General features: G+C 38.6%; 3 protein-coding genes across 6 annotated transcripts; 2 read left to right on the forward strand and 1 right to left on the reverse strand.

Annotated features, from left to right (window-relative positions):
- Positions 1–647: 647 nt before the first annotated feature.
- On the forward strand, positions 648–5,883 carry LOC121745146 (probable serine incorporator). The gene is made up of 6 exons (XM_042138939.1): positions 648–1,008; positions 3,380–3,619; positions 4,222–4,333; positions 4,432–4,606; positions 4,766–5,006; positions 5,418–5,883. The coding sequence occupies exons 1-6, from the start codon at positions 825–827 to the stop codon at positions 5,708–5,710; spliced, it is 1,245 nt and encodes a 414-aa protein (XP_041994873.1). The 5' UTR covers positions 648–824; the 3' UTR covers positions 5,711–5,883.
- Positions 5,884–6,769: 886 nt separating this feature from the next.
- On the forward strand, positions 6,770–16,627 carry LOC121745145 (serine/threonine-protein kinase BLUS1-like). Of its 3 annotated transcripts, XM_042138937.1 has the most exons (21): positions 6,770–6,913; positions 7,119–7,430; positions 8,125–8,379; positions 8,958–9,082; positions 9,335–9,379; positions 9,467–9,548; positions 9,646–9,714; positions 9,802–9,972; positions 10,061–10,126; positions 11,342–11,410; positions 11,500–11,634; positions 11,702–11,751; positions 12,123–12,299; positions 13,956–14,062; positions 14,155–14,249; positions 14,321–14,362; positions 15,628–15,747; positions 15,823–15,871; positions 15,956–16,002; positions 16,167–16,228; positions 16,315–16,627. In XM_042138937.1, the coding sequence occupies exons 2-21, from the start codon at positions 7,263–7,265 to the stop codon at positions 16,367–16,369; spliced, it is 1,989 nt and encodes a 662-aa protein (XP_041994871.1). In that variant the 5' UTR covers positions 6,770–6,913; positions 7,119–7,262; the 3' UTR covers positions 16,370–16,627. The 3 variants fall into 3 exon arrangements, with proteins under 3 accessions (XP_041994871.1, XP_041994870.1, XP_041994872.1); XM_042138936.1 differs by lacking the exon at positions 6,770–6,913 and having other exon boundaries at positions 7,005–7,430; positions 9,335–9,548; XM_042138938.1 differs by lacking the exon at positions 6,770–6,913 and having other exon boundaries at positions 7,345–7,430; positions 8,105–8,379; positions 9,335–9,548.
- Positions 16,628–16,691: 64 nt separating this feature from the next.
- Positions 16,692–18,014, reverse strand: LOC121745147 (ABC transporter I family member 17-like). Of its 2 annotated transcripts, XM_042138941.1 has the most exons (3): positions 17,859–18,014; positions 17,454–17,762; positions 16,692–17,303 (listed from the first exon to the last, which is right to left on the reverse strand). In XM_042138941.1, the coding sequence occupies exons 1-3, from the start codon at positions 17,872–17,874 to the stop codon at positions 16,861–16,863; spliced, it is 768 nt and encodes a 255-aa protein (XP_041994875.1). In that variant the 5' UTR covers positions 17,875–18,014; the 3' UTR covers positions 16,692–16,860. The 2 variants fall into 2 exon arrangements, with proteins under 2 accessions (XP_041994875.1, XP_041994874.1); XM_042138940.1 differs by having other exon boundaries at positions 17,454–18,014.
- Positions 18,015–25,023: the final 7,009 nt, after the last annotated feature.

Here is a 25,023-nt window from a genome sequence, read left to right on the forward strand (position 1 = left end):
TGCTGTAACCCTGGAGGTTGCGGCCCGGGCCGCAACTAATAAATGACACTATTCACAACTCCAACCTATTTTGAACATAAAATAAAATACGTTGAGCAATTATAACACGAGCAATTCATTTTTAATACAAAAATAATAAATTATAAACTAAAAAATATACAAAAAATTAGAGTAATAAAAAAAATGCAAAAAAAAAAATAAAAAAAATTAAAATTCTGCAATACACGTTGCCCTTCTCCATCTCCTTCTTCCTCTCCCTTCTTCTTCCCCCTCTCCCCCTTCTTCTTCTTCTTAAAAATGCAAAAAATAAAAAAAAATTAAAATTGATGAAAAAAAGTCGCCCCTCTCCATCTCCTTCTTCTTCCTCTTCCTCCTTCTTCCCCCTCTCCCCCTTCTTCTTCTTCTTCTTAAAAATGCAAAAAAAAAAATAATTTAAAATCGATGAACAGTAGCGGCCCGTCACCGTGCAACCCCGTCCCGGGCCGGGACGCGGGACGCTCCCCAGGCCGGTCACGCGCCGCCCTTCCGTGTAATGCATGGGACGGGCCGGGACTCGCGAGATGCGGCCCGGCCCCTTGCGTTACGCATGCTCTAAGATTTTCTATTTTTTTTAAACCTAGTGTTTACTCTTGAGACATCAAAATTAAATAATTAGTCTAAAGCAAAATATAAAAACAATTCCTTACCCGCTTCGACCGTCTCCCATAATTCTCAGGAGTATATCTTTCCAATACGTTTCGAATTGATTAAAATTGAGAATTATAGGGTTGGAACTATACAGCAAATCGTGTTGATACTGATCGGCGTAATTCCTTTACAGAAAGATGTGGGCAGCTTCGTGTCTGGCTTCGTGCTGTGCGGCCTGCGCCTGCGACGCCTGCCGCACGGTTGTGTCGGGGATCAGCCGGCGTTCCGCCCGTATTGCTTACTGTGGTCTTTTTGCGCTCTCTTTGATCGTCTCCTGGGTTCTTCGAGAGGTTGCTGCGCCCCTCATGGAGAAAATTCCCTGTAATTTATAGCCCCTTTTATTTGAAATTTGTAATTTGTAAAGCGATTATATGCAAAAATTGTCCCTTTTCTTCAAATCTTCAAATTCTCATATGAAAATTTTATTAATTCAATTTAAACCTGCAAATTTTGGAAAGAAAACAGGAGCTTTTATTCCCCGACGTAGAAAATTGTATGATAAGTGCTCTTAGCTGAAATTGATAGTACTATGTTTTATTTTTGCTACCCACTTAGGCCATCCACAACGCTGTCTCTATACCGTCTCTTAAACCGTCTCTTAACTACTATTTGAGCACTATTTGAGGGCCCCACTGTCCTTTTTTCCTCCATCTCTTAACTAAGAGACGGAACCTGCAACGCTCCGTCTCTTAACCGTCTCTATACCGTCTCTTAATTACTATTCATTCAATTTAATTTATAATTTTTTTAAAACCCAATTCAATTTAAACAAACACACTTTATTAAAATTAAAACAATATTACAACTTAACATTAAAAAAAACGAAGACATAATTAAAATTCTAAAAAATAAAAATGACATAATTTAATCTTCTCCGCCAAAGTTTTCCCAAATGTGCTCAATTAGATCCTCTTGGAGTTGGGTGTGGGCGCTAGAGTCACGTGTCCTTGCCCGAATAGCCAACCGTTCTTGTATAGATGGATGCGCTCCACTTCGCGGCGGACTACTTGCAGTTGAGCTTCCGGGGGATTCGGGGTCGAACCAATTTCCGGCATCGGGTCCTTCGTCTCGGACAATCATGTTGTGCAAGATTATACACGTATACATGATGTCGACCATGCTCTCCATGAACCACGAACGAGCCGGGGCTTTGATGATGTTGAAGCGCGCTTGGAGAACCCCGAACGCCCTCTCCACATCCTTGCGCGCAGCCTCCTGCTTCTGCGCAAAAAGAGCCTGCTTTGGGTTCGCTGGCCTGCCGCACGTCTTCACGAAGGTCGGCCACTTCGGGTAGATGCCGTCGGCGAGATAGTACCCCATTTTATACCGCCGGTTGTTGGCGACGAAGTTGATGGCCGGCGCTTTACCATCCAAAACTTCGGTAAAGAGGTCGGACTGTTGGAGCACGTTTACGTCGTTGTTCGAGCCAGGGACCCCGAAGTACGCGTGCCAGATCCAAAGTCGGTAGTCGGCAACGGCCTCGAGTACAACGGTTGGGTGGGTGCCTTTGTGGCCGCTCGTGTAGGAACCCCTCCAAGCCACCGGACAATTCTTCCATTGCCAGTGCATGCAATCGACACTGCCAAGCATCCCGGGGAATCCGTGCACTTGTTCGTGCAGGTTGAGGAGGAACTGACAATCCTCCGTGGTTGGCCTCCGGAGAAATTCGTCACTGAAGGCTGCCCGGACGCCTCTGCAGAAGTTGAGCAAGCACAAGCGCCCAGTGCTGTCTCCGATGTGCAGGTATTCGTCGAATATGTCGGCCGTTTGTCCAGTCGCAAGCTGCCGGATGGCTGCAGTACATTTCTGCAGCGTCGTGTGGCTGGGACGACCGACCGCGTCGAACCCTTCTCGGAAGAACTCCTCCCTGGCCGCCAAAGTATTCGCTATGTGGAGAAATAGCGGTTTCCGCATGCGGAAACGGCGACGGAAATAGGTATCTCCCCAAATCGGGTTATCGCAGAAGTAGTCGCGTACTAACCGTGCGGCGGCTTCCTCCCGGTTCCGATTGATGTACTTCCGGGAGCGTCGTGGGGGTGGTGCGGCTTCCTCCGCCTCTCGTCGTCGATCTTCTTCGAGTGATTGTTCCATTAATTGGCGCATTTGCTCAAAAGGATCCATTTGTTTGAGTTGATTGAAGATGGAAATTGGAGTGATAGAGAGGATTTGAGAGGAATAGATGTGTGTTTGTGTTTGAAATGAGTATGGAATAGAATTATTTATAGAGTAAAAAAATTAAAAATTTAAAAAATGAAAATAAATATTTAACGGTAATATTACCGTTTGAAAAAAAAAAAAATTTTTTTATTAAAAATCGATTTTTTTTAAAAAAAATGAATTATTGCGTCATCAGTGACGACGCCCACTCGCGGGCCAGCGAGTGGGGGTCACGCACGCATGGGGACGTGCCACGTGTCCCTGGCGCGTGGCGAGACATCTCGTCTCGTGTCTCGCCGAGACGAGCTACGCGACGAGACGGGCGCGAGCTGGAGACGAGATGGGCGCTGCAATGCGTCTCGCGGGGGTCTCGTCTCTCCGAGACGAGACGCGAGCCCGGCGCGAGACGCGTTGTGGATGGTCTTAGTAGTTTCGGGTGAGAAACTGGTATTCCTTTTTATTGTTTTTTATTGATAACAGTAGTTCTGTAGTTGGATGGAGCAGTACTCTGACAGCCTCATTGTTAATTTTGAAGGGATCAATGATTTCCAACAAACGCCAAACCGGGAGTGGTTTGAAACAAATGCAGTTTTACGAGTGAGCTTGGGGAACTTTCTCTTTTTCACAATCCTTGCTATTTTTATGATTGGCGTGAGGAGCCAGAAGGATCCTCGTGATAATGTGCACCATGGAGGTTGGATGATGAAAATCATTACCTGGTGCATTTTGGTGATACTGATGTTTTTTGTTCCCAATGGCATCATCAGCTTCTATGGTGAGATATCCCTTATGGGTTTCAACATGAACTAAATTTAAATTACTATGTTTATATCATCTTTCAATTGCTATTTTGATTAATAGAAAGCTAGTCTGATTATTATTAGTTGCAGGTGCAATTGATAGGACTGAAAATTCTCTTTTGTTTGTTGTTCGAGAAATCAAAATTTCATGGCAAAACCATTGATATAATGTGTGTGGTGTGAATGTTTTAGCACTTTTTTCTTGATGTATTTTCTATTACCTATGTATTATCAATCAGGTGATAATGTGATATCTTGTAAGAAGTGGTGGGGTTAGGTCTGGATTTATGTGGTAAAAAACCAGAACTTGTCCATACCTTACTTATTCATGTTTTATAAATACCTTAAACTTGGGATAAGGTGCATCGGTATGCAAACATGTTTTATAAATACTCTAATCATACAAATCCCTATCTAGAAATTATCCCTAACATATTATCATAATTGATGAAGCTATATGAAACACCCTCTCTCTTACTACATGACATAAGTATCCTATGCACAGATCTATTGATCTACCTGTACTTATTTTCCATTTTTAGCATAAATGATCTTATATTTTGGTTTCTAATTGCAGAATCAGCTTCGAAGTTTGGGTCAGGGCTTTTCCTTCTTGTTCAAGTTGTGCTTCTACTGGATTTTGTTCATGGATGGAATGAAAAATGGGTTGGATATGATGAGAAGTTTTGGTAGTCCCCTGCATTCATTTCATCCTATCTTCTTTCTAAGAACATCAAATAACATTTTGTTTTCTTGGAAATTTATTTGTCTTGCTATGCTTTTGCAGGTACATGGCTTTGCTTGTTATTTCACTTTTAAGCTATCTGGCTGCCTTTTCATTCTCTGGAGTTCTGTTCTACCTCTTTACCCCTTCAGGACATAATTGTGGGCTCAACACTTTCTTCATCGTGACGACTTTGATTTTCATTTTCATTTTTGCTATTGTCACTTTGCATCCATCAGTAAGTGTCTAAAGATTCTAAACTCTCTGCTTTCATGAAAGACATAGGAAAAGGTATTAGACGTATATGGGTTATGTAATATGGATATGTGAATAAGGGAAAGTAACGAATTTGAAGCTATGTGATCTTTAATTATATTTATGAATTGTCATAAAATAGGTCGGTGGAAGTATTTTGCCCGCTTCAGTGATATCTCTGTATATCATGTACCTATGCTACACTGGGCTTGCCAGTGAGCCTAGGGATGATGAATGCAATGGTCTTCACAGCCATTCCAATGCAGTTTCCACCAGTAGTCTTGGTATCGGACTGATTACAACGGTGCTATCTGTCGTGTATTCTGCTGTACGTGCTGGGTCCTCAAGAACTGTGCTATCCCCTCCAAGCTCACCCCGAGCAGGTGAACCATTTCCTTTCATTTCTTTTCTGAACTAATTCTCTTATTGCTTGATTCTAGATGAAATTCTGCAATTTTGTCACTAGTTCACTACATGCTCTTCAATTTGTGAGTACCATAGATAAATTGAATTGAGGATATATTGAATCGACCTTTGACACATGAAGATGTTAGCTAAAATTTTTAAAGCATAAGTATTTCTGGTTTACATCATTTTGCATACTCTTGTTATTATCAGAAGTTTCTGGGTTTATAGGGAGAACAATAAGTTTTGTCATTATAATTTTGTTGATTGGTTGCATTACATAAAAAGACAGATCAGAATGGAAAATTACTTGTTGCATCTCGATGATATCATTTACTCAAAACTATAACACTTCATAATATCTATCCTTTGACTCTCACTTTTTCAAGGTTCTGGAAAGCCTTTGTTGCCGATGGATAAGACAAATGAGCACCTTAACGAGGAAGAGAAGCCAAGGGCGGTTTCATATTCATATTCATTCTTCCACTTAATCTTTTCACTTGCGAGCATGTACTCCGCAATGCTCCTCACAGGTTGGTCGACCTCAGTGGGAGAGAGCGGGAAATTGGTGGATGTGGGGTGGCCGTCAGTGTGGGTTCGTATCATAACCAGTTGGGCAACTGCTGCGATGTTTATATGGTCTCTAGTTGCACCGATCATCTTCCCTGACCGAGAATTCTGATCATTATAAGAATACTAATTGTGCTCTTGTGCTTCACTCGTTTAAAACTGTCAAATTCTTACCTTGATGAAAATGATATCCGCCAAAGTTGTGTCAAAAAATTCTGAATGTAGTAGTTGGATATTTGTACTAATATTATTGTATAAATAATGTGTGATTTGGTTTGATAAAAATTGTGGACTTTGATAGTTTTGTGAAACTAGCAGCACCTCCCCGAATAGTCCAGCAATTTATTATTAGAAAAAAAATCTCAACCCGAATGATCCTAAGCGAACAACTTGCAATTCAACAGGGTTGGCTCAAAATGAAGCCGAGCCTCATACGGTTAGCATGAAATGATTATTTTTTATCATTTATTTTTCATTTTTATTATTTTTTAAAACTTATATAGGCTAGTAAAATATTGTTTTACTCAAATATATGTCAAAACATATTTTGATTCGTCATTTCAAGTTGAGCTCATCATTGTATTGTCTCTTGCTTTAAAATTACATACTCCTATTATTTTCAAGTTGAAACAACACTCTATTTGTATGCGTATGCGTATCCGTATCCATTTATTATAGATTAAAATAATCAATACAAATATATTAGTTAAAAAGAATATTTTCAAGCTCGATTTGCCCACGGGTTAACATGAAACTTAAAGTTTCAAAATTATACTGTAGTTAATAATTTATAACTCAGAAAATGGTAACACAAATGTTCCTTAAAAATACTCATATTTTCAAGCTCGATTTTACCATCGAATTAACATGAGGGTTAGGATTGATAATTTATAATTAGGTAACTTGAATGTAGTCCGAAAACCTAAAATGGTTGGCCCAAAGGACTAATTGACATTTTCCGGATGTCATGCACTGTAGCAACTGGCCGCACCACGAAGCAGACACCTTGTCGCGGCCTGGCTCCATCCGCGGCCCTGTAAACCCCAGTCAAAATGAATCACAACGCAAAAAGAAAAGGTAAATAGGAAAAAGGTGGCGTGTGGAAATATGATTGTATATATATAAACAAATTAATATGTGGCGGGATTTTCGTACAAATTATGGTTCCCCTCCTATCTTAGCGGCGATCCGTTAATACTGCACTTGTCTCTGCACTAAACAAACCCTCTGTCGTCATCACCAATTTTTTTTCCTTCTTCCTTGTTTCGGCCTCGCCCATCCAATCTGTAGCTACATTTAACCGCCTTGATTCCAGGTTGCTTCTATTTACCTTTCACGTTTCCTTTTTGTATATATATTATTAATTTGATTAACAGACGCAAGCTCGTTTCTCGTGAGTTCCTTTTTTCTGCCTTTTGTTTACACCATTAACATCACATGCAGCGGTGCCGGACGACTTTTCGAAATATCTATTCTGTAACCTTTTTGGCTGATTTTTGTGGATGATTTGTCTGCCGCAGTTTTGATCTCTGGATTGCCGGTGGAGCTGCATTAGCGCGTTTGTCGACGTCGATTTGCCGGAATTTCTTTGTTTCTGCGCGTTTGTTGAGATTTTTTGCGTCTTTATTTAGTGATATTCTGTAGTAGATTCAGGCGCTAGTGTAATGGAGAAGGAGAGGAAAAAGTATCCGATTGGAGCAGAACATTACACATTAATTGAGGAGGTAGGGACGGGAGTCAGCGCTTCGGTTCACCGTGCGCTGTGTAAATCGCTCGACAACGAGATTGTCGCCATCAAAATTCTCGACTTTGAGCGTACTAATTGCGATCTGGTAATTTCTCTGCTTGCTCGTTTGATGATGATATCTTCATGTCGATAGACTGTAAATTGACTCTGGTTTTGTGTGTTTTCAATTTTCTCTGATTTTTTTTTTCATTTTGGAATATGACTGTCGCAAACTTCTTGTTTTTACTTTTTTGAATTAGTCGCATAGGGAGCCTACCTCATAAGCTTCGAATCTATGTTATACATCTGTTTTGATGATCGTTGTTCTTTTATTTATTTTTTGTTTTGATACGTTTCGACTACATCTGAAAGAGTGGGCGGCTAGTCTATCACTGGTTAGTAAGAGACTCTTGATGCTCTCCTTTGCTTTATTCCTGGATATTGATATATTAGTGATAGTCAATTGCAAGGATTCTATTGATAAGATAATAAAATTGGGCGGACTTGATATTACTACTATTTTTTGCAAAGTTTCTTGAATATCATCCAGGCATCCTGTTAAATTTAGCTGGGTCCTGCAGTTATCAGCTATTTGATTATATTTAATTTTATAGCATATAGTTCATATGGTGCATTGTCATCTAATCTACAACTATTGAAGCTACTAATAGTGTATATGTATGTGCAGTTTAAGCTTGCGTTTCTGTTTCTCAGTTGCTTTTCGTTTGCTTCACTAATTTTCTTTCATGATAGCTTGATCAGCTCAATTTTCTGATTCAGTTGTTGCATTCTACACCCAGAATAACGTTTCACGCGAAGCACAAACAATGGTCCTTGTTGACCATCCCAATGTTTTAAAATCGCACTGCTCCTTTGTCAGCGATCACAATCTGTGGGTTGTAATGCCTTATATGGCTGGTGGCTCTTGCCTGCACATCTTAAAGGCTGTACATCCTGATGGCTTAGAGGAGGTTGTCATTGCAACAATCTTACGGGAGGTGTTGCAAGGCTTGGTCTATCTTCATCAACATGGCCACATTCACCGGGATGTCAAAGTGAGTAGAAACAGTTAGGCAACTGAGTAATGTCCAGTAATTTTGTAATTCAATCTTCTGATGCCAATTCAAACAGGTTTCTCAAAATGCAAAGCTATATCTTTGTCAGTTATTTATAAGACATACAGAATACCTCTACTTGTCAAGCTTTTGAAAACTAATTATCATATTATATCCTTCAAATGTGTTGCAATCATTTTCGAGACATCAAAATTGTCTCCCCAAATGATAAAGTTCTGTGAATATTTTTAGTAATTAGTAAAAAGTAAGAAAAGAAAGAAGTTGCACGAAGTAATTATCTGTAAAAGTTACCAAGTCGGAGTCCTACTGAAAATCAATAAAAATTTTCAATTGAGAGTAACCATACCATCATTACTTATATCCTCAACATTTCCTTTCCCCTTCATGTTTTCTGTTCCTTAATCTTAAATTAACTGTAGAATGGTCAACATTCTTCAGGACGGCCAATCATCATTTAAAATTCTTGTTATTTCAGTTTTGAACGTAATGAGATTGCCAGTATTCCCCATCTTCTATAATCTAAAGTTGCCTTGCCTTTGTTTGTGTGTTTCTTTCAGGCTGGCAATGTTCTTATCGATTCACGTGGTGGAATCAAACTGGGAGATTTTGGTGTTTCTGCTTACTTGTTTGATGCAGGTGACAGACAACGCATGAGGAATACTTTTGTGGGTACTCCATGCTGGTATGCTTGAAATTTAGAGTAGTTGTTTATGCATGGATCTGTCTCTTAGAATTTAAATTTCTATATTTTGCCAAGTTAATCTACTATAAAAAGGTTCATGGAAAAAAGTTGCAGAGTGTACAATGTCACATATACTACACCGGTGTATGCAATTGTGAATTTTCTAATACTATTATTGATCATGTGATGCTCTCATAATTTTTCCAAATTTATTTCGGCTTCTCTATGATGAGAGTTGTTTGTGCTTTGTAGGATGGCACCAGAGGTTATGGAGCAATTGCATGGTTATGACTTCAAGTGTGTTAATCTTTTTCCAAGATTCATGTTTCATTTAATCTTAATTTTCAATCAATTTCTTCTCTGCTGGGTAAACAATTTCTGCAGAGCTGATATTTGGTCTTTTGGCATAACTGCTTTGGAGCTGGCACACGGTCATGCCCCTTTCTCAAAGTATCCTCCAATGAAGGTTTTCTCAGATATAGTGACTTTCTCAGTTCTCACATCTCCTCTTGTATGGACAATTGGACAGTTAAATCAAATGTCAATGTTATTATATTATGTAGGTTTTACTTATGACATTGCAAAATGCACCACCTGGTCTTGATTATGAGAGAGACAAAAAGTTTTCCAAGGTTTGATTGCTAATGCATGTAAGCCCAATAAGAAATTACTTGTTAAATTGAGATGATGTTAATATACATCTTTTGTGTGTCTGCTAGTCCTTTAAGCAGATGATTGCTATTTGTTTGGTGAAAGATCCTACAAAAAGGCCTTCTGCAAAGAAGTTGTTAAAGCATTCTTTTTTCAAGAAAGCTAGATCTAATGACTATATTTCTAGAACTCTTCTGGAAGGTCTCCCAGACCTTGGTGATCGCCTCAAGGAGTTGAAGGTTTGTCTTCTACGTTCATACAAATATCTCCTAGCTGAAGTGTCTTTTTTAGGTTATGGTCTAATTTAAGTGTATGCATTGACTTTAGAGGAAGGAGGAAGATATGCTGGCACAAAAGAAAATGCCAGATGGTCAAAAGGAGGAAATATCCCAGGTTTGATATATATCACAGGAAAAACACATGTTAAGATGATTATGCTTTTTTTTAATCACTTATCTGCTTACAAGTTTACTCCTGTGGCTATTCTATTTGAAAATAACCATATTATGTGAGAATTAGAAATATGCCCCCTTGACATGTAACACAAATATCCCAGTGGGACTGATAATTGTGTTATAACCCCCACCCCCCCAAAGATATGTATTATGCATGGTTATATATTAAGGGGTACTTGTAATTAGCAAGCTTAGTTAAGTATTTTGTTGTATGATTAATCTCAAGGATAGTTTGTGTAAGTGGACCTAATAACTACTTAACATGCATTTATTTTGATTCAAATTCTATAAGCTGATTTTGAAACTAAATCCATGTTTTGGTACCTGGCTAACCATGGTCAATAATTTGTCTGATCATTATGATGTAAACAAAATGAACTATTGCTGTAAAATGAATGTCTCGTTTTTTCAGGCTTGGCTTTGGTTGTGTTCTGATTCCTAGCTTTCTTACTATGTCCATCACACTTCACTTCAAAACTTCATGTATAGTATAGTTCCAGATGGATATTTTTTCACTAGATATTCTATCTACATATTTGCAAGCAAAGGCATTTCCAGAGTCCATGCATTCCTACTTTTGGATATTCTTAACTTAGCCACCTCCTCAAGTTGACAAAGCCAACTCTTACCTTCTCCCCTTGAAAATACTCCTTCTATCCTGAATCCTATTTGGAAAAAGATTTCTTTATCAGTTCAGAATACTGGAGTATAAAATATATGATGTCAAATTTTCCATTTTATTCTTATCCTCAGTGAAAATTCTTTAGTTTTTCAGTTTCCCATACAATAACTCAGGGTATAAAGAGTAAATATACCCAATTTCTTGCTATGCAATTTTTACCACAGGGTGCACTTAGTCGGGGATGTAGGGAGTATTAGATTAGATTTGGAAACTCTAATGTGCAATATGTAATCTCAGATGTTGAAGAGACCTATTGTAATACATACTTCACTTACTTGCTTGGATACATGGACAAAGAGGCCCTCAAATAGGACCTTGCATCTAGCAATATGCTTTCAATGGGAATCCCTTCATCTGCTTGGGCTGAGAGCTTTTAAGTTGCTAATACACCATATACGACCAGTAGGATCACGACTGAAATGCAATGATCATATTCATGGAATAGGTAACGACTTTTGTATTTATGAACAGAACGAATATAAACGAGGGATTAGTGGCTGGAACTTCAAGCTTGACGATATGAAGGCTCAAGCTTCATTGGTATATATGCTTCCCAATTCTCATTCGATTGATTTATTTAATGCGGGACATTCATGTGAAGTATATAATACCTTCTTGGCTGCTTACAGATACAGGATGATGATATTATTCCTCAGAAAGATGAAGAAATGCAAGTTAAAGACCAGCCATCCTTGGACAAAAGTTCAAAAGGATTTCAACATCAGTTGTCCTTTGCTAGTCAATATTCTGACCCTGCAGATTCTGTAAGGTTATAATGTTTTCTCCTAGTTCTGACTTTTGGTTCATTTTTAACATCTGATTTCTTCACAGGATGAAAACACCCCTGCGTCTCTCTCATCAGTGGACTCTTCAACTTACATGTACGCTGTCATGATCTGGAAATCTCTTTAGCTCTTGTAACTCACACATGTTTTGTTATTATGTTGTGATAACTGTTTAGTTCTGCCTGTATGCTTTCGCTTATGCATGTGTTTAATATCATAATTCTGCCCCATTTTGTTAAGAAACATTGCAAATATATGTACTCTCCTCAGGTTGACAATCATAATCATGCAGTTTTAGTTTCTCACACACTTTTAAACTAAAATTGTATTGTTGCAAATTGTTCACTTTTCAAGTAAAAAAATTTAAAAATAAAACAGGTTCACTTTTGTTTACCAGTTAATATTCTGCCTATTATATCTCATCTTTGGTTCTATAACCTGTCTAAATTTGATAATATCCTGCTTAGTTCTAAATGTGAAAAATCCGATGATGATGGATGTGCTCCTAGCTCAACTGCGGAGCGGCCACCAATGAATGCTTCTCCTGGCAATGAAAAGCACACAGAAAGCAAATTAGCAGAAAAGCTTGCCTCAGATGTCAATGGAAAATCATTAGATGGGGCTGCATCAAGTATTATTCAAAGGTATATCTCTATACTTACTAAATTACTTATCCTATCGCTGTCTGTATTGTGTTTCTCTCTTCTCTCAGTTCTTTTCCTTGTGCTGCTTTTGAATTATTCAGCTATATTAATATATCTGTTCTACTACCAGCCAGCATCACTAATGGCCATATCATAAATTGCAGAGGGTTATGATGCATCACATCCAGTTAAAATTGCATAAAAAATCGCTGACTGCAATCTACACAAAGCCAGATATTTCCCACTCCCTCTGCTTAAAATACATTTCCCCCCTTATAATACACCTTCCTCTTGCATATTGATCTCAACCAAAGAGAAAAGTCATCTCTGGCTTCTTCTCTTCTTTTTTTTTCAGATAAAAGGCTCCTTCTGTTCTAGAACGATGTAAGATAGTAATATTACTTCACTTTTTGGGCGCCTGTTGAGATTGAACACTTCTGCTTATCAGAAAAGGCTGAAAGTCCTGTCTCCTCTCCTTTCCATAGAGAATTTCAGATATATCAGTCTCTTGTAATACGCACTGGCCTTTTCCTTATCCCATACCAATGAGTTACTTATAACACTCACTGTCTCCTTAAACTAAGATGATGTTTTTCAATAAAGCTAGAAGTTCCTACCGTCCAGGAAAGAAGACATAAGTGGAAGCACTTCTTTTCTTCCTTTGTCTAAGGTGTAATGTTGAAAAAAATGAGTTGATAGTTTTCTTTCAAGAGAAACGTAGACATACTGCAATGTCAATATTGTTTGTCATAGATTAAATTTTCAGCAGAAAAAGTCCTGTAAATATTGCTTTCAACATAAGTTTGGGTGCAGTATTACCTACTTCAAAAAAAAATTCATAATTACTCAGGAGGAGAAAATGTAATTTTCTTAAGCTTAAAGACCAAAATAAATGAGTACCAGCGAAAAAGAAAAATGAGTAGCGGAAAAAAACAATATATATGTATATAGATGGAAGAAGATTCCAGTCTTTCCCATGTAGGACCTTACCGTCCCTGAGCTCCATCTTGCCCAACTTACTTCTTTAAGCCTCACACATCCTCAACTCACCCTCATTTGATGGTCCATTGGAGTGTGAATCGTTTGGCAGTTCTTAGAGCCTTGCATGGTCATCTGCCACTTGCTATTCCTTACGACTAAGAGGCAATCTTCTTAAGGCCCATGCTGTTACCATTTCCCTAACCCTTGTAGAATTACCAATCTGCCTCTTGATCCAATTCTCTTAGTATAGCAATTGGTTGGGGATGGGGGAGGAGGAATAAATATCTTTAGATAAGTAAGACCTTGGACTTCTCTAGTATTGTAGAATAGCATGGCATGGAATGATGGAAGGAGGATTGAGTTAGTTTTTCAAAATATTTCAAGTATAAAGTGTTGAGAATATAATATAGTGGGGCAGTGGATCAAATTTACTCATTTGTTTCCTGCTGCTGATCTCTACATGATCAAACCATAAAATAGTAAAATCCCAAGATTTCTTTTTATACCGTTCATATCAAGAGCTGCATAGTCACCAATCCACCACTTCCTTGTAACTCATTGCCCTTCAGAAATGATATTTGTTACTCTTTTTTGGGTTCATCTTATAGCAGTTTTTTGAACGGTTCCAGCTCAATCAAATTGACAAGTTTCTTTCTAATAATTCGTGTTGCTTAGCGACAAAGTCCAAAATCAATGTCAAAATTTGTCAAGGGGGGCACACAACAATCTGCAACCTTCAGAGGCACGGCATGAGGCAATATCCAAAGGTTCAAAAACAGTAGGTAATTCATCTGCAAACAGAACGTTTTTCTTCCAATTGTCGTAGCTGTGCTCTAAAGTGTCCTGTAACTTGTTTGTGAATTTTCTGATGCAGTTAATGGAGATGAAATGGATGAGAAAGCCAAAAATCCAGTTATTCAGCAAAAAGGACGATTTAAAGTTACATCAGAAAGTGTTGAGACGGATAAGGTTTTAATCCAGATATAATTTTGACTTATCATTTTGACATTTATTTCAATCCAATTTTTTCCTTCATATAGATGGTTGCAGCCCCTTTAATGCATAAAAGCCACAGCATGCAGGTTTGTTTTGAAACTTGAAACGTGATTGATACTGTTTGCGTGCTTAACTTTTCTATGACATTGACTAAAGCAGTGTTAGTTTGTTTGATGTTTGTACAAGACTTGTTTAAAAATAATTCATGAATTGTGATTTGCTGATCTTTATATAGGGTTAGTTGTCAATTAAATCACCGTATTTGGTCTCATTTGATAGCATATTACCACTTGTCAGTATAATGCAAATCCACACCAGACTTCGAAAGATAGTGTTTTTGAGTTGAAAAGGGACCATGTAAGTGGAGAAAGACCCAAAAAGGAAAGTAACACGCTTTTGATGGACAGCTAAAAAAAAGAAAAGTGATGGTGGACAGAGGGAGTAGCAATTAAGAGCACCCCCAATTTCTCCGGCAACCATGATTCCAAAGGGGCCTTTCCACGTGTAATTGACTTTCATCTGAGATATGGATGACGTCTTGTATGAGATTAAAAAGTTTCCATTTTGAATGTTAGAAACTCCCAAATTCAGCCAATCCAAATTACAGCCACCGGGTTTTTAACCAGAACTCTTATCTACTCCCAAAGGTTCAAAGAAATGTGGAAGAATCAAAACCTAAGAACCGGACTGAAAATAAATGCGAATATTGTAGCAGCAGTGTGTACAAAGCACCTTCTGCACATTGGAACTGGACTTAGCATGAATCTAATTAAGGTAGCCACGCAGACTGGAAGTGCAATCGTAGACCACCACTTGGTCAGACTAAGATGGGGTTGGGCATAACCTAAGCCTCGGTAGCGACCTTGGGGGGGTCACTGTCCCAAATGTATGATCTTTCTCTGACCCCTGTAATCACATTTCACTCAGATCCAGTGATTCCTTTAGGACCAGAGGCAGTGGGCACAGAATATACTGATTGAGCTATTTCTGCTTAGAAAGCTTGACCTGAAAGTGAGGAGGTGAAGGTTATTGTAGCCACATTTTTATAGTTCTTGATCACAGAGAGTGAGAGAGAGTAACAAATGGAGTTTGAGTTAAATGTCCTTGTTAACCCATATACCTTTGAAAGTGGTGTTGCAATTGCAAATTGGGTCCAAAATGGTGATTTAATTGGTAAGAAATCCATGTATGTATGTATGGATCATAGACCAGTTCAGCAAGACCTTTCTTTTGCATGTACACCTCTCTAAATCTGACATCTATATCAACCAAAAATTTTCACCATGGATGGCAGTATTCCCATACATTGCTACTATCAGAATGACTTAGATTTGTATTTTGGATATTTTAGACGATTGCACAGCTTCCAGCAATGCCTTCGAGTTCTGAAGCTAGTCCGTCAAACCACCCTTATAGTCATGCTCTTTTTGCCCATCTGCAGAATGTTCTACTTACAAACACTCTTCAAAGGGTAAGGCTCATCTTGAAAAATATATTTATTCCTTTTCAGAGTATTCGATTAAGGTTGGGTCCCTTTTGGTAACAGGATAATATACTTAGTGCAATGAAGCAAATTGCAGTTGGTGATTTTCCAGGTATCAGCCATTACTGCAATATAAATGTACACCAATGTACTAATGTAGAATTCCTATCACTCATGTGTCTATCCATATTTTTAGATGCAGCGACCATGCCGATGAACATACAATTGGCAGAAAAATCCATGGTATGAAAAGTTAGTGGCACGAAGCAAAACTTGAATTTGATTGATCTAGTTAAGCATTTACTTTGTTAGATTTAATCAAGTGATGTATGGAGCTCTTGAATTTGCTGGTCCAAATTGGATATTTAAAATATTTGCTGCATGCATTTTTGCCTTTTCTTTTGTAGCTGGAGGCTGCTCATGAAAGAGAGAAGGACTTGATTCGTGAGATAACCGAGTTGCAGTGGAGGTATTATTTGCTCATCAATGATCTGTGTACCGGCAACCTTAATAAACTTACACTAGTTTGTAACAAACCTTGTCTCATTCCTGTAGGCTTGTACGTTGTCAAGAAGAGGCCCAAAAACATAAAACGGAGAATTTCGGGTGAACCACTTAGTTACAGTCCGATGGTATAGTATATAGCTTTCCTAACATATAAAAGGACCACAGATGCACTTGATGAAATTATTATCTTTCATTTGAATTTGTGATGGAAAGCTTCTCCTAGTTTAGCTACATTCAGGTTTCATTTACTCTTGCTTATCTTTTATTAGCAGGCTCGAAAATCTGAAGTTGTAAAGTTTAGCTAAACATTCTAAAATCTTTTCATTCGTACCAATCGTTATTTTGTTGTTGGTATATAAAACTAAATAAATTTTAAAATATCACATCCTAAACTATCATTTTGCTCTCTAGCTTACATGTTACAGTATTACTACAGAATATTAATTAACTGTATATTTTCACATATTAGTAACCTGTGTTACAGTATTACTTACTACAGAAATTAACTGTAAATTTGAAAATAGTGCACAACTGGGAAACTGAAACAAGGGTGAAACCAAAGGCCATGAATAAGAATTGAAGGAGTGATTGCAGTTAGGAGTTAAGGTGAAGGAAGGCTCTTGCCGTGGGGTGCTTGGCCTCGGAGAGGTGTTGCACGTCTAAGATTTCGACAATTTCACCGTTGACAACAAGACAGACCACATCAGCTATCCTCTGTATCTGCTTGATGCTATGGGAAACCATAACAATAGTCATACCGACGTCTTTCTTCAACCTCACTAGAACGTCTTCTATGTTTTGAGTGGATATTGGATCCAAGGCGCTCGTTGGCTCGTCCAGCAGCAGAACCTCAGGGTCATTTGCCAAGGTCCTAGCCAGAGCAACTCTCTGGGCTTGGCCAATGGATAAATCTCCACCGGAGGTGCTGCTGAACGACGAATCCAGGTCCGCTAGAGCAAGCAAGTTATACACCTCCTCGTCGCTCAGCTTCTTCCCTCTTAACTGCGGCCCATACCGAATGTTATCTGCCACGCTGCCTGCACTTATACCAAACTTTCTGATCACAAAAACGGAACGAATCAACCGTGAAAACAATGTTAGCGAATAAAAATATTCGAAAGAGAACTGAAACTACTATATAAGTCTGACGACCACTCCTACTATTAGATCGGAATGAAATTGTGAACCTTGAAAGAGAACAGGAAGTTGGAAGAGCATGCCAACTTTGCGGCGGAGAGAGAGAACATCGAGGTCGCAGATGTCGACGCCGTCAAGGAAAACGGAACCGGGGGCCGGCTCCCACATCCGGTTAAACGCACGCAGCAGAGTTGACTTGCCGCTGCCGCTGGGTCCCATCACCCCCATCACGACCCCTCTCGGAATGTCAACGTTGACCTTGTTCAGAATCCTTACATCCTTGTCCGACAACTTCGTCAGATCCCTCACCTCGATTTTAGCACCGTGTTCTGACGACAGGAGACGCTCTTCTGCTTCGGCTGAGACCAGATTTTCGTTTGTCATATTTACCCAATTAGACAAAAGAACGATGCAAGAAATCATGTACAACTGTGTAGGAAAAGAAAAGCTTTAACCTCTAAAATCCGACATTTCGACGATGGAAACTGACTTAATTTCCCAGAAAAATAGGATGTTGAATGAAACTATTTGTTAATATTTGGGGATCTAAACTGAATAGAATTAACTTCGTGAATATGATGGAACTGGAATTTATGAGAGAGAGATAAGAGATTAACACACACCATACAGGCAAAGAACTGGAAACATTATTTTATTTTGCTTGGTAATAAAACAATTAATATACTAGTATAATTATCATTCCTAACCTTTAACCTCAAATCATCATAACTTAGCACTAAGAGCATCCACAACCGTGATCTTGTCGCGACACGGTTGTGGCCGGCCCCACTTTTTCTGCTTGCTCTCTGGCAAGAGCACAACACCCACAGTTGTGCTCTTCCGCAAGGAAGAGCACAATTCAATTAAACAAAAACATTTCCATAATATGAAAATTCATTAAAAAACCGAAATAACATAACAAATAAATTTAAAAAGACATAATTAAAAGCCTAAAAATTTAAAATTACACAATTAAAATCCTAAAATTAAAAAAACCAGTACGCGTTGCCGAATTTCGCCCACAGATGTTTGATTATGTCACGCCTGCCCACCCCAGGGGTGTTACAAACGAGGCGATCGTGACCAAGGGACAAACATTAAGAATAGCATTTAAGGATAACAGTTCATAAGAAAGGCTCAACTAGCTTAAAAGAATAATATATATCAGAGTGTATGATACACTGAGTGCAAACTCGACTTTAGCTCCAAACAAATGGGAAAAGCTCGAATAAAATCAGAGTGTCTTTTCAACAATCAGCAACTCGAGATAAAATTATCTCAACAATACTTGGCGGAAGCATTCGAGAGTAGAATACTATTATGTATGAAGACATAATATATTCAGAAAGTTTTATTTACAATCTTCTTCACTATCATGCTCAACACCCACCACGCTCGTCACCGCTCAACCTGCACATAGAGAAAACATATGCAGGGCTGAGTACTTGGTGTACTCAGTGGACACGTGCCACAATATATTTTATAAAAACAGATTTTGTCAAGCCACTCTTTGAGTGAACTCGGGATTTTAGGAAAAGTCCGATAACACTAAACATTTTTCTTTTCCTTTTTCAAAAGTGATCTTTCGATCTATTTTCCTGGAACATATGCCGTATCTGACAAACCCGATTTCACTATCTCTTGTTCATTCATCAGTCCATTCATCATTCATCGTTCCTTTCATCATTCATCATATCTTAACATTCAAGTGCCGGGGAAGTGGTTACCTCCCACGGTCTCCCATCAATCCATTCATCGTTGCAGTAAGATAGGCATAGTTCCAAAACAAAATATGGCTTGACATAATCTTTTCAACTTTAATTTTCCTCAAAACGTTTTTGAAACATAAATCATTTTTTTGTTCCGTCAAGATCGAGCATCATCTCATATCACATCAACAAATCGAGCAAATCACAAATCACTCGATAAATCAACACATATATCACATAACATCACTTTCACCTTAATTATTTCACTTTAAGCACATAATCACATCAACATCGAATAAAATTAATAATACTCGCAATCTCAGTTAAAAGGAATTTCGTCACATAAAATGATGCTCGAATCAAAATATTAAAACTAAAGCTCTTGAAAGTATTTAGTTCAAAAGCCCACGTGAAATACTTTTCGTAAAAACTGTAACTTTAACAGAAAGCCCACGAAAAACTTAGTTAGAAAGCCATACCTCGCTCGTTTAAAGCCTTCACGCCGTGCTCCTCTCTTTCTCATCTTCTCTTTCTCGGCTATGCTCACGCCGCCACCACGCTACCGCCACCGCTGCTGTACGCGCGGCGGCTCGCCATCGCGGTCCGCCCCAGCCACCGTCGCCAAGGATCTCCCCCAGCCGCCGACACCGTTCCCGACAGGTAGGTGGTCGGAAATTCGTTCCTCCATCCCCTCTCTCTTCTCTCTCTCGGATTTCTCAATTCTTTGGTAGTGAAGTAAAGGATTTGAAGTGGAGGGAGGTTGTATTTATAGAAATTTTTTTTCAAAAAAGACAAAAATTCACGTCTTTTCGTTTTGATGCGACGAGTAATTAATGCGCCCGTCGTTGGAAAACGTGTCTGATGCGACGTGGTTCTTATCCAACTTTTCGTCTTGATGTGACGCGGTTCTTATCCAACTTTTCGTCTTGATTTGTTGTCGAAAGTGTATTTGATACGTGGTCTATTCTTTCGTGTAGGTATCATTTTGGGCTCGTAACAATTGGGTTTCAAATTGGGCTAGGAAAGACTAATTGTTTGGCCCCAAAAGTGAAATACTTCTCTCGATAAAAGAAACAAGGTCGAAAAATTTTCAAGTGCACAAACGACGGTCCTTTCAAGAACACAATAAAAAGGTAGAAAAAGTCGGGGTGTTACAATCTACCCATCTTAATAAAAATTTCATCCCGAAATTTGCTTACGTCCTTCGAATGGTTCGCACTTAGCTTGCTTCAAAGTTTCACGCAATTCCAAGAAAAGGTTCATGGTCTATCGGCCTCCATTCGCACTCTCGATCTCCTTGCCTCGTCGTGACTTGACAAATTAGGGGTTCACCCCAAACTTTCAGATTCTCGTTCGTTTTCATCGCTCGGAAAAGAGATATATTATCTCAACTTAAAACTACGGTTCGCGCGTATTCAATCTAGCCTACAACATAAGCACTCTATGTTCGCAACATACTTCATCATCTCAAAGGTCAACGACTCAGTATAGCGCACACAACCCTTTCACATTTCACATCTACTTTCAAAATAAATATTTTCTTCAAAACTCACACTTTTCTCAAAAATTTCACATAAAAAAAAATATTACCTCTTTCTTGGTTGAGCGTGGCGAAGCGGGATGTTGAGCCTTCCAAATTTAACCTTATTTTAGTCTAGCGAATCGAATCTAGACTAAGAATGAAAAAGACTCTCGGGTCCAGAGCGGAAAGAAAAATTGCTCTGATACCATACTGTCACGCCCGCCCACCCCAGGGGTGTTACAAACGAGGCGATCGTGACCAAGGGACAAACATTAAGAATAACATTTAAGGATAACGGTTCATAAGAAAGGCTCAATTAGCTTAAAAGAATAATATATATCAGAGTGTATGATACACTGAGTGCAAACTCGACTTTAGCTCCAAACAAATGGGAAAAGCTCGAATAAAATCAGAGTGTCTTTTCAACAATCAGCAACTCGAGATAAAATTATCTCAACAATACTTGGCGGAAGCATTCGAGAGTAGAATACTATTATGTATGAAGACATAATATATTCAGAAAGTTTTATTTACAATCTTCTTCACTATCATGCTCAACACCCACCGCGCTCGTCACCGCTCAACCTGCACATAGAGAAAACATATGCAGGGCTGAGTACTTGGTGTACTCAGTGGACACGTGCCACAATATATTTTATAAAAACAGATTTTGTCAAGCCACTCTTTGAGTGAACTCGGAATTTTAGGAAAAGTCCGATAACACTAAACATTTTTCTTTTCCTTTTTCAAAAGTGATCTTTCGATCTATTTTCCTGGAACATATGCCGTATCTGACAAACCCGATTTCACTATCTCTTGTTCATTCATCAGTCCATTCATCATTCATCGTTTCTTTCATCATTCATCATATCTTAACATTCAAGTGCCGGGGAAGTGGTTACCTCCCACGGTCTCCCATCAATCCATTCCATTCATCGTTGCAGTAAGATAGGCATAGTTCCAAAATAAAATATGGCTTGACATAATCTTTTCAACTTTAATTTTCCTCTAAACGTTTTTGAAACATAAATCATTTTTTTGTTCCGTCAAGATCGAGCATCATCTCATATCACATCAACAAGTCGAGCAAATCACAAATCACTCGATAAATCAACACATATATCACATAACATCACTTTCACCTTAATTATTTCACTTTAAGCACATAATCACATCAACATCGAATAAAATTAATAATACTCGCAATCTCAGTTAAAAGGAATTTCGTCACATAAAATGATGCTCGAATCAAAATATTATAACTAAAGCTCTTGAAAGTATTTAGTTCGAAAGCCCACGTGAAATACTTTTCGTAAAAACTGTAACTTTAACAGAAAGTCCACGAAAAACTTAGTTAGAAAGCCCTACCTCGTTCGTTTAAAGCCTTCACACCGTGCTCCTCTCTTTCTCCTCTTCTCTTTCTCGGCTATGCTCACGCCGCCACCACGCTACCGCCACCGCTGCTGTACGCGCGGCGGCTCGCCGTCGCTGTCCGCCCCAGCCACCGTCGCCGAGGATCTCCCCCAGCCGCTGACGCCGTTCCCAACAAGTAGGTGGTATGAAATTCGTTCCTCCATCCCCTCTCTCTTCTCTCTCTCGGATTTCTCAATTCTTTGGTAGTGAAGTAAAGGATTTGAAGTGGAGGGAGGTTGTATTTATAGAAATTTTTTTCATAAAAGACAAAAATTCACGTCTTTTCGTTTTGATGCGTCGAGTAATTAAGGCGGCCTTCGTTGGAAAACGTGTTTGATGCGACGTGGTTCTTATCCAACTTTTCGTCTTGATGTGACGCGGTTCTTATCCAACTTTTCGTCTTGATGTGACGCGGTTCTTATCCAACTTTTCGTCTTGATTTGTTGTCGAAAGTGTATTTGATACGTGGTCTATTCTTTCGTGTAGGTATCATTTTGGGCTCGTAACAATTGGGTTTCAAATTGGGCTAGGAAAGAATAATTGTTTGGCCCCAAAAGTAAAATACTTCTCTCGATAAAAGAAACAAGGTCGAAAAATTTTCAAGTGCACAAACGACGGTCCTTTCAAGAACACAATAAAAAGGTAGAAAAAGTCGGGGTGTTACAGATTAGGTCTTCTTTTAGCTCAATGTGGGTTCGGGTATCGCGCATTGTGTGCCTTGTCTCGATCCTCTGGCCCACCGTCGTATGCACACCTCGGCGTGGGGGAGACCTCGCGGTTGAGCTTCCGGCTTCATCCTCGTCGTAGAAGCTAGTCGCCCTCGGTCCTTCGTCGGCTATAATCATGTTGTGTAAGATAATACACGTGAACATGATGTCGGCGATATTATTGACGTACCACAGCCGAGCCGGGCCTTCACATGGATGATGAATGTGTGTATTTATAGATGATTTTGGGGAAAAAAATAAAAAATAATAAGAAAATTCAGAAAAACGGGCAAAAAAACATCCATATTTTTGGGATTTGGAAATTTTTTTTATTATTTTTTTTTATCATTTTTAAAAATTAAAGACCGAATTTTTAATAAAAAAAATTCAAAGACAACGGCTATGCCGTTGCCCAATCGCGTGTCGCCACGTCGCCTGCTTGCTGGCACGGACGTGCTCTTCGCAGCTAGCAGCGCCGGTGGAGCTTGTCCGTGCCAGCGGTACGGACTGACGGACGCCGTCCGTCCACCGCTGCGCATGCTCTAAGAGCATCCACAACCGTGCTCTTGCCAGCGAGCACGGTTGTGGGCACGGCGCCACTATTCCTGCCTGCTCTCTGGCGCACAACACCCACAACTGTGCTCTTCCGCAAGGACGAGCACAATTCAATTTAAAATTCAATTAAACAAAAACATTTCCATAATATTAAAATTCATTAAAAAACTACAATAAATATTACAAATTACAAATAAAATAAAAAAGACATAATTAAAATCTTAAAAATTAAAAATTACATAATTAAACTCCTAAAAATTAAAAATTACATAATTAAAAGCTAAAAATACCCCCGTGGACGACTACTCATTCTGTTCCCGGACTAGGAAACAGTGGTGAACCGAACCATTCGGGGTTTCAACCGGAGCCCGGGGGGTTATCGTCGTGGCTGGACATTGTTATGGTGTAGGAGTGGAAGAAAGATTGAGAATGAATATGGGAGAATGAAGATGAGAATTGTGTAGTTTGGTGTGAATTTTTGGGTGTGAAAGTGGGGGTATTTATAGATGAAAATGTGTATTTTTGGGGTAAAAAAATAAAAAAAACTAAAAAGTGGTTAAAAGCGGTAATAAACGGATATATATTTTTTTTTGGGAAGTGAATTTTTATTTTATCGGTTTTTTAATTAAAAACCGATTTTTAATAAAAAAATTTTCATAACCGTTGCCCAATCGCTTGCCGCCACGTTGCCTGCTCGTTGGCACGGACGTGCTCTTCGCAGCGAGCAGCGCCGTGCCAGCGGCGCGAGCGCAGCGGCGGTGGAGCTTGTCCGTGCCAGCGGCACGGACGGACGAACGTCGTCCGTCCACCGTTGCGCATGCTCTAAATATGTATTCCATTGATCTTATATAAAATGATACCTTTGCTTTTTGAGATTGTCTCATTCAAACTATTACTTCCTCCATCCCTTAGTATTATCAAAATTTGACCGGATATAGATTTTAATAAATGTAATGAAAAGTGAGTTGAAAAAATTGTTAGGACGTGAATCATATTTTAAAGTATTAGTTTATAATAAAATATGAGTGAAAATAAGTTAGTGGAATGTGAGGTTCATTATAAAAAAGGGTAAAAAAGTGAAATGTGACAAATTGCGTGGGACGGACGAAAATAGAAAAATGTGACAAAATTTTAGGAATGGAGGGAGTACTAATTTTTAAAATTAGAAAACCACTTTTTCTACTTTATACTATAAAATCTCGTAATTTTTTTTTCACTTTGAATAGGACAAGTCTTTATCTTAAATAAGTTTATGCCGGTGGTTGATATATGACACTCCAATTTTTTTTGTTTTTTTCGTGGCACTAGCAGCACCTTTATTTGTTTGATAATGTGTCGACTTTTGGATATTCAAAACTAGTTTTTATTCATTTTTTTCTATAATAGATTAAAGTTCAAAATTTATCATGTAAATTTGCTCAAAAAAAAAACATTTTAGTCCACATATTAAGTGTATTAATTTTGGTCATAACCAATATATTTTGGTCTATATTTAATAATTCTATCAAACAAGAAAAGTTAACCGTGGTTTAATCCAAAATTTATTCCCGTACATTTGCACAAAAAATCTATCTGATCCTATACATTTTAAATGTATTAGCTTTTTGTCCATATTTTAACTTATCGCTCACGTCAGAATATGATTGACTGTTAACTTTTGAAGAAACCGTTAAATATGGATCAAAAAACAATGTTTGAGACGAAAAACTAACAA

This window comes from Salvia splendens, chromosome 8 (genome assembly GCF_004379255.2).
Source record: "Salvia splendens isolate huo1 chromosome 8, SspV2, whole genome shotgun sequence".
Lineage (NCBI taxonomy): Eukaryota > Viridiplantae > Streptophyta > Magnoliopsida > Lamiales > Lamiaceae > Salvia > Salvia splendens.